General features: G+C 38.8%; 2 protein-coding genes across 2 annotated transcripts; both read right to left on the bottom strand.

Annotated features, from left to right (window-relative positions):
* On the bottom strand, positions 1-3,389 carry LOC135153024 (uncharacterized). The gene has a single exon (XM_064094632.1). The coding sequence runs from the start codon at positions 3,140-3,142 to the stop codon at positions 266-268; it is 2,877 nt and encodes a 958-aa protein (XP_063950702.1). The 5' UTR covers positions 3,143-3,389; the 3' UTR covers positions 1-265.
* A 1,651-nt stretch (positions 3,390-5,040) lies between these two features.
* Positions 5,041-9,645, bottom strand: LOC108205625 (uncharacterized). The gene is made up of 6 exons (XM_017375609.2): positions 9,332-9,645; positions 9,044-9,139; positions 8,642-8,682; positions 7,397-7,514; positions 7,115-7,195; positions 5,041-5,617 (listed from the first exon to the last, which is right to left on the bottom strand). Exons 1-6 carry the CDS (start codon positions 9,515-9,517, stop codon positions 5,558-5,560), a joined length of 582 nt encoding a protein of 193 aa, XP_017231098.1. The 5' UTR covers positions 9,518-9,645; the 3' UTR covers positions 5,041-5,557.
* Between the last annotated feature and the right edge of the window lie 13 nt (positions 9,646-9,658).

Here is a 9,658-nt window from a genome sequence, read left to right as displayed (position 1 = left end):
TGGAAAATCCAAAATATAACATTAACATGGATCTATGACATGAAAGACAAAAAGAATAGTTCCGCCAACCGTCTTTTCAGGTATTACGATAGATCAAGGGATGGTAAGCCTACTTGAAAGAGGTTCGAGATTGATACCACACTACTTGCCACATATATATTACACTAGACTACAATAACCATGAGCAAAATCAACTCTTGCTCTCCAATAGCTATTGCAACAGGAATACAGAGCAACTACTACTGCAACAAAAATTTGCTTACTTCTAGACGCCTTTAGCCTTACCACCAGCATCAGCAGAGAGTATGGGTAAGCTACTCAGATATTCATCCAGACCCTCAAAAAAGGCAACACCATCAACATTTTCTTCTCCCCCATTTACTGACTTGGTCCGTCCACTTGTTCCACGAGCAGGCCCTTCGACCTCATTATTGAACTCCACATTCAAATCCAGCTTCCCCAAATCCTTTGCAACTCTACCTGGCTGCTTCCTTGTAGGAACAGACACCCTTTTCTTACTACTTCCTGCTACTGCTTTCTTCTCAGCCTCACCAATTACTTTCTTATTTGCCTCAGCCACTGGGACATTAGGTGTTGACAAATCAGGCACACCAACACTTATCCCCGATTGAGCTATGACTCCATCTGGCTTCGCCAAATCCTTTGCAACCCTACCTAATTGCTTTCTTGGAGTAACAGAGACTAATGCGACATCAGGCATGTGAACACCAGATCCCCCCTGTGCCACAGCTACATCCACTCCATCCAGCTTCCCCAAATCATTCGAAACTCCATCAGGGTGCTTTATTGTAGGAACAGACACTTCTGCCGCTTCAGGTAAACTAACTCCCGATCCATCCTCAGCTACAACTGCATCACCTACATCCTCTGCTACAACTCTTCCTGGAAGCATTCTTTCAGGAACAGACACTACTGTCATATCAGACACACTAACACCTGATCCCTCTTGTGCAACGACTCCATCGACTTCACCTGGCTTCCCACAGTCCTCTGGTTGATTTGTTGGCATAAAAGATACTTCTGCTGCATCAGGCAAACTGGCACCTGACCCCACTTGTGCTACTACTCCATCCAGCTTCCCCAAATCTTTTGCAGCTCTACCTGGTTGCTTTCTAATAGGAACAGACACATTTTTCTTACTAGTCTCAACTACTTTTTTATCAGTGTCATTCATTGCAGCCTTAGGCAGTTGGACACTCAGTACTGCCGGTTCAGGCACAATTGGCACTGCCACATCAGGCCCACTAACACCAGTACCATCTTGTGCTACAACTTCACTATGAGAATTCCCTGTATTGCTATATTGACCCATTTCTGCCAACGCTTGTGGTTGCTTAACCTTTCTAGCAGTCGAAACCTTCCTTGTAGTGCTCTTAGCTTTTTTGCTCTTTGGATAATGCTGCCAGTCATCATCAGATTCGTCATCAGATGATATGCCGTAAAAAATATCCAACTCATCATCATCATCAATATAGATCCTGGGACCTGAGTTCGGATGACTACGATGACCTCCTTCAGGAAAAGTACCCCCTTGAGGAAAAGCAGGCGTATTACGAAAAGTGAACATCTTCGAAAATGGTTGCCAGCTTGAAGCTTCTGCCTTTCGTTTCTCCAAATACGACATTGAAATCCCAATGGGGAAATATCCCCAACAGCATACATAAGCATCTTCCCCGTCAGAAACAGCTGGCGGGGCTTCAGTTTTGACAGCATGAAATGCTTTCTTACAATTTTGGCACCGGAGTGTACAGTCGACATAAATACCAGAATATTCATACATACTATAGCAATATGCACATACAGTCCAAAAATTAGAAGGTTCCTCCACATTAATATTATTCTCATGATTATCATCAGTATCACCATTTTCTCCCAAGCCAAACTGTTCACCATTGTTCACCCCCTCTCGGGACTCGGGTGGAGTCTTTTGTGGATGAGGCTGAGGTTGAGGTTGAGGTTGAGGCTGAGGTTGAGGCTGAGGCTGAGGCTGAGGCTCGAGTGATGATGTTTGTATCTGAGGACTAGGCAAAGACTGTTGCATCCAAGGTTGTTGTGGCTGTTGAAGAAGCTCAGACAGCGGTTGAGACGAATTCAAATCCTGTTGTGGCTGTTCTAGGAACTCAAGTGGAGGCCGAGGCTCATTTAAAGGTTGCATCTGAGGCCTAGGCAAAGCCTGTTGCATCCAAGATTGGGCCTGAGGCTGTGGCAGAGGCGGATGCTGAGCCCAATGCAAAGGCTGTGTTGACTGTTCTCCGGACTCCGCCAGAGACTGAGGTAATGATTGCGGCCGTGACTGAGCCCAATGTGAAGGCTGCTGTATATGAGGCTGTGCTTGTGGTAAAGGATGTTGTACATGAGTCTGAGCCTCGGGCTGCTGAAACCAAGTCTGCTGCGGATGAGGCCTCACCAACGGTTGCTGCGGTTGAGGCCTTACCAACACTTGCTTCCCCTGACTCGCCCAATGCCCTTGATTACTCAAACTTTCCACAATTTGCTGCTGTTGCTCCTCACCGAAAAACGGCCTCGCTTGCGGAGCAAACACTTGCTGCTGCTGCTGAACAAATTGCATTCCCCCACTCCCTCCCTGCATAAAATCAAACTGCGCACCACTACCACTACTACCACTACCACCACCACTAATTCGACTACTCTGCTGTTGCGTATTATCAAAATGCGTTTGAATAAAATTAAAATGCGTACTATTACTATTCCCAAATTCATTATCAAACCGAAATTTTCGCGAAGGATTGGACAATACTAACCACGCCTCCGTGACAAGCTTATACGCGTGCTCCGCAAACGGATACTTGTTCCGGTTCGGGTTCAACAACACGCCGAGTCGCTTATACTGTAACCCGATAAGCTCCGAGTCATGAGTCCGGCGAGCGAGTTGCAAAATCGAGTACCAATCCAGATGATTACTGCTCGCCTGCTTGTCACCGGCAATCAGTGTGTCTGCAATCGCCAAGATCTGCTCCGCGGCCTCGGAGTTCGGGTCGGATTCTAGGGCTTTGGCGGCGAATGACTTGCTTCCGATTAAATCGCGGGTCGTGAGCAGCTTCTCCGCCATTTGGAGCCACCGGAGAGAGTCCGACCCAGGGTTGAGATCGTAGGGGTGCATGGTGAGTTTGTGTTGTTTTGTTTCTCTCTCTAAGAATGTGGAGAGATGAAGCGGGGGAGTAGCTAAGTGAGTTTAGTTGCTAAGCTGATGGTGTTTAGTGTAGCTAAAACGAAGAGTTGCTATTAATTTTGAAAAACGGAAATCAATCGGATCAGATTTAACATGACATACGAGAATGTATTCGGGAAACGAGATCAAAATAACGAACAAGCTGCACACTATATTTGACCTGCATTTTTGAAATTTGATTGATTGACCGATCGCATACTGTATATTTCATCCTAATATATAGATATCGTTTAATTTCATCCTAATTTTCAGCATATATTTAAATTTCTATATATATAGATAATAGATATCGTCCATATTCATCCTAATCTATTATGCATATTTATTATTGATTTTGTTGATACATCATTTTTTGGATTTTGATAATATTAAGATTTTAATAATACTATGATAGATTTTGTAGATTACATAAATATCGGCCACATATTTATGGATATATACAATTTTTTTCTTTATCTAATAGTATCTTATTCAAAAAGTCTAAAATATTATGTTTACGTTACAGATTTGTAGATCACATTTCTCATACATTATTTGATATCATCTAATAATATCTTATTCGATTCGGCTCAAATCAAAATAAAGTTAAACTTACTATTCTCTCTCAAAATTAGGGTTTGCAGTTTTGAGAGTCGATTCCAAGTTCCAACCCCCACTTCTCCGCTCTTCATCCTTCATCCCCTCTGATTAATCATCTTCGTTCTTACATCTTCTCTCGTATTTCTTAGTTTTATCAATAAAATCAAGATCTAATCCTTTTGGGTGAGTTCTTGTTGAGTACCTTGTCATCACGGTCGTACCTATCTTTTTGGGATGTTTGTGTTTGTTTTGACGTTTCTGTGTGTTTTGTTATGGGTCTCGGTAATGTTTCTAAGAAGGAGTTACATGATATTTTGGGTAATCCGTGAGGCTTGTATCAGATATGGCACGGTGGTGAATATCGTAAGAGCTCACCTTTCACGACATAAAATTGTTCATCTTTTGGGGTCATTTGTTGATCCAATATCGGTTGATGTAACTGATAATTCTGAACATTGGGCTACAGATGCTGCTGCTTATGTGAAGGTCAATTGCGATGCTACTATGTTCACAACTGATATAGGTTGGATTGTTCGAGATTTGATTGTAATACTTTTTAGTATAAAGAATTTAAATATTCTATCTATTAAACGATCTGAAAACAAAGCGGCTATATGTTTAGCTCGTTTTTTGTTTCTTAATCAGGTTGTAATTGACAGTTCGAGGGTTTGTCTCGGCTGGGTTTCAGTTATCTATTAAAATTTTTTGCTTTTCGTCAAAAAAAATAATATCTTATTCAAAAAATCTAATAGTATCTTATTCAAAAAGTCTAAAAGATTTGTAGATTATATTTCTCCTACATTATTTAATATCATCTGAATTCAATCTAGTATTTTATAGCATTTATATCTTAGATTTCATAGATACGTTATTTTTCAAATTTGGTATTCTCTCGATCCCACTTTTCTTGTACTTTACTAAAATTCATATTTTATTCAGTCATAATAAATAAGTTGTATATTATAAAATTTTTGTTAATTTTAAAAAATATTAATAAATTTAACATATGATTACTATATTAAGTAGATATGAAAATAAATGGCAAGTCCATAATTCTTTATAGATAATAAATGGGTACATATTTTTAACTAGCAGCAATATTTCAGATTCAAAACCAATCAACCAAACACTAGTAACATTGTACAAAGTACACAATTCAAGCTTGTTTTTTGGTCATTTAAGTTTCTGAAAATTACCTCAGCAGCTCTACTCAAACTTGTTTTGAACGCTGGAGCCTCTGAAGGAGCAGGTAAAGGTAAAGCACCACAATGACATTTATTTGATTGAGTAGCATGTACATATGTGCATTGAAATCTCCAATGCACTTCATACGCATATGAGGAACTGACAACTTATACAAGATCTATATATGATGTGGAGGGCAAATAATCCGTTTTGCATTAGCAAGGATGCACATGTCTTACAAGGCTAGTGAATATAAAAAGCAGCAAGAGTCACTGAGTCGGGCTATTTTGTGAAAGTTCGCATATATCCAGTTCAAGAAGCTAGCAAAGCAAACAAAGAGGCAAGTGTGCAAACAAGTCCAAGCAGATCTGTTGTTGGAGCCAAATTCGATGTTCAAATCTCAGACCAAAACGAAAGCAGTTGTAAAGAGAGAATGGTGTCACAATAACAGTAGTACGTTAATGCGTATTGTTCGGAGAGACTACCATGAAGAACATGATTATTAGCAATATACGCCTGTTATCACACTCATCGACTCTAGTGCTAGTAACAACAGCAGGCTGTGATGCAATGTCCAGTCAATCACGCAGCCCTTTCTACAATTAATAGTGCTTCAAGTTCTTCTCTACGGCGTTCCAGTTCCTGCAATCAATGAAGTCATTTATGTTGATGAATGAAAAGTATATTAAGGAACCTAAAGAGCATTACACGAGCAGATGTAGCAGCAAAATGGTATCCAGAAAAAATTAACTTGCTACTACTGTGTCAGCCTTAATCCAACAAGAAAATCTATAATAAAAAAATGTTTGGCAATGTAAAGTGATCACATCACTTGATCTAAGATACTCAAAAAAATTTGCAAATCCGGATTTCATGCAAATGATTTCAAGGAATACTCATCTGGGTGACATTGTGAGTGAATCTATTGTTCAAAACTCGTAACTCTAAATCTCTACGATGTGCCTGCTGCTATGGTTTTTGGCAGAGCTTCGACTCAGGCCACTAAACTACTTTAAGCCCTTTTAAACCTCAAAGTATGTCATGAGGAAATTACAAATGATTTCCAAGGACTACTCAGTGTGTGAAGTTGTAAGTGTATCTACTGTTCAGGTTTCAGAACTGCTTAACTCTAAATTTCTATGATGTGCGGTGTTCCTGCTACTATGTAGTAACCTGAGCTCTCCCTCTCCCCCGCCAATGTGCCTGCTGTTATGTATTACATGACTAGGTTATTTGGAACTTTAAGTCAGCTCACTAAGCACCTCCAACTTTTAGCCATTGGGCAAGTCTAACAGTATCCTAGTCCAATCCCTGTAAATATCTTAAAATAATGGATCCTAAAGGATCCTAGTGATTTAGGATCACTATTTTAGTATTTTGTGTGTCAACTCCAACAACAATCCCTATTTCCATTCCTAATTATTTTTATAGTAATATATTTGAACAAGTAAAGGGAAAATAGTGGGGACAAAAAATGTAGGAAGTATAAAAGAGTGGGGACCAAGAGTGTAGAATGGGAGGGAAATGAATTTTTTATTTCAAAGAATGAAATAGGATATGACTAGTGGTTACCTAAAAATAGGGCATGGCCAGTGATTTTGAGGATGTCCTAGTGATTTAGGGAATCAGTAGGACACTGTTGGAGCCGCATTTTATGTCATATTCCCTATATTTGAGCTTCGGAGCTTATATAGGGAAGCTGTTGGACTTGCTCGAGATGTGCAAATGAAGCTACCCTTGAGCACATCAAGAGGTTATTAAATATTATTTCATAGGAAGACTCAGTCTGTCACGTTGCGAGTGCTTCTGTTGTTGAAAACAACTTGATTCCAAATTTCTACGATGTGCTTGCTTATGAGGTCCCCCCCCCCCCCCCCCCCCCCCCCCGCGGCCCCCCTCTCTCTCCCTCTCTTAGAAACAAAAACATATGCCTCCCGACCTCTCTCTCTTTTTCTCAAACAAACATACAGCCGTTGTCCACTTCCAAAATCATTACAAATGGGATGTTGTCATTAACAATATTATGCCTTCTGACTGCTTGATTTATCCACCACTACAATTACATATATTAATGAGCTTGGACATAAAATTTCTGCATACATCTAGATAGAAAATAATATCATTATTTTTACAGCTTACTTCCAGATCTTTTATAGCTTGTTCTGCTGACACTTCCTTTTTCTGACGAGCACGTTTAAGATGTCCAATGCAGAGGAGTCCCTGACATTGATATAAATAAACCATAACTTTCAGAAGAATCATATTCCCAGATATATATGATCTAAAAGCTACAGTTAACCTTGAAACTAAATCACAAATTGAACTGCAGAAAGTAAAGCAGTAGGGCATTCAACTAAAGATGAGTCCTAGTACTCCAAAATATATTGATGTACATTAGAATGGATATGTTTTTGAGCTTACTGATACAACATAAACTACACCGCAAGCAAGGAGCATGTAGCTAGCAACATTCTGGAGAAGAAGAAGGTCTTTCCTATTGGTGGAAATTTCAGGAAAAGCTCTGGTCATCACAGCAACACTGAAACCACAAACACAAGAAATTAAATTCAAGCTCCAGGTTTGGTAGAAGCCTGTAAAGAAGATCGAGTGAGGAAGCAATTTTGAATAAACATATAAACTGTCACAGTGTTCAAAGATTATATATAGCGCCATACACAACAAAACTATTAAGATACATATTTTAATGGTCACTAATTCGTGGCGTGAGCAGACTTAACCAGATAAAACTAAGAACTCTTGTTGTCTAGCTACACAAGTGCAAGCGCATCAGCCATGAGATGATCTGAACTAACAAGATAGATTTGAGGTGATCCAAAATCAAAAAATATGATCCGACTATTGTAGCAGATTCATCCTTCTGAGCATGTTGTAAATTTAAATCCAATCATAACAATATATATAATGCATATATATCCCAAATTTCCAATAATATTCATCAAATTTCATTAAAGAGCACTGCACCCCATTAAAATGTTATTAAATGTCTAGAAAATTTACTCCAAAGCAACTTAGATTTGTCGCTTAGTCAGTTCCCAAGGGCTAGTCAGCATACGATTGCTGAAGAGTGAAAACTAGATGCAATGGTTCTTCTGACTATATTCCGCATTAGTAAATAAAGGAAAATAAGAAAAAAGAACTATGTTTTAGGTAAAGTGCAGGAGCCTACTTTTTCTATGGCAATCTTACATGAAGAGGAACTGACAGCGTTTAAAAGTTTCAAATATTTATGGATCTTGGGCATCGTAATGTTGGACCTTATATGTTGCAACTTGTAAACCTCAAACTTAAAATCAAGGTGTGCTAATCTAGAAAGTTGGAGATTGTCACATACATAGAAATTCAGCTTGTTTTCCTTCTAATTTTTCTAACTCATAATTTAATATTCAGCATCTTGTATTGTAAGTTCAAATCTCGAGCTAAACAACAAGAAAAAAGGCCACCACCACCACCCCTCTCACCCACGCCGCACATCTCTAAACGGTAATATCCATCTTCTACAGTGTAATGCCTTCTCAGTTAATGAACGTGTTACTAAGGGGAAAAACAATTGTAAACTTTATCAGCAAAACCGTTGATATAGCGAATTAGAGTTAGTGAAAAGGAATTAGTTCACAAAAATAAATATTATTTAAAGATTAAACATACAAGATCTGCAGCATACCCCTGCCAACCCAATATTCCAATACCTGCATCATCAAAGTAAATCGACAATAAGATCAGATAAATCAATATACCATTCATATATTTCAATCATATAAGATTTCAAACAATAGCTAAGTTGAAGATAAAATCCCATTAATGTGATTACATCTGTAATTACCGAATTCTGAGATAATTTGACAGCAATGACCACACTATTCCAAAATTACTTGATTAAACCAGATAGTAAAAGACTAAAAGTGCAACAATTCATTATGCAAATTCAACTTCCGCGATAGCTAGCCTCCCATTGAAGTTACACACATACAAATGCAAATCTATTTTTAAAAGATAAAACGAAATCGGACAAAAAACAAGTATTAAAGCACAAACAAGCTTAATTATTACCTTCGAAAACCTCATAACCACTTCCCATTCTGTCTCAGCAACAACCACAATAATAGCAATCACAACGGCGTAACACCGGAAAATTCCATCAAATAGCTACAATTATCACAAATGCTCACATCAGATTTCACTAAAACTTAACTTTAATTCACACTGACACACAACAAGCGAGCATTTCTCTACTATGTCATTCAGTTGTAACAGAGAGTCAGAGAGAGACATAGCGAGAGAAAGAGAGAGAGAGAGAGAGAGAGAGAGAGAGAGAGAGAGAGAGAGAGAGAGAGTTACATCGGAATTGTTCTTAAAAGATCGAACAGCGGAGAGAACATTGACAATGATGCAAAGAATTGAAGCAAGACAAGTAATAAAGCTGAAGCAACGACAGGTAATGAGAAACGGGTCGGGTCTAGTTCGAACTCTGGGTCCATTCGTCGGCTGCTGCGACTGCGAGCTCTCTCCTTCAGCAGAAGACATATGATCATACAACTAAATCAATATGATTGTTTCACATAAACCCTAGATTTAATGCACACAAAATATGTATCCACTTTGTTCGTTTTGTTAAGATTCTTCAGAAACAATGTAAATTCTGTTAGAGACCGGTTAGTGTCCGTT

This window comes from Daucus carota, chromosome 1, assembly GCF_001625215.2.
Source record: "Daucus carota subsp. sativus chromosome 1, DH1 v3.0, whole genome shotgun sequence".
Lineage (NCBI taxonomy): Eukaryota > Viridiplantae > Streptophyta > Magnoliopsida > Apiales > Apiaceae > Daucus > Daucus carota.
This window is presented reverse-complemented; position numbering and strand designations above follow the sequence as displayed.

Coding starts and splice junctions, on each gene's coding strand:
- LOC135153024 (XM_064094632.1), bottom strand. CDS start 3,142: ATGCACCCCTACGATCTCAACCCTGGGTCGGACTCTCTCCGGTGGCTC.
- LOC108205625 (XM_017375609.2), bottom strand. CDS start 9,517: ATGTCTTCTGCTGAAGGAGAGAGCTCGCAGTCGCAGCAGCCGACGAAT. Junction 9,140..9,331: donor CTTTTAAGAACAATTCCGAT/GTAACTCTCTCT, acceptor TGATAATTGTAG/CTATTTGATGGAATTTTCCG. Junction 7,196..7,396: donor GTGTAGTTTATGTTGTATCA/GTAAGCTCAAAA, acceptor TATCAATGTCAG/GGACTCCTCTGCATTGGACA.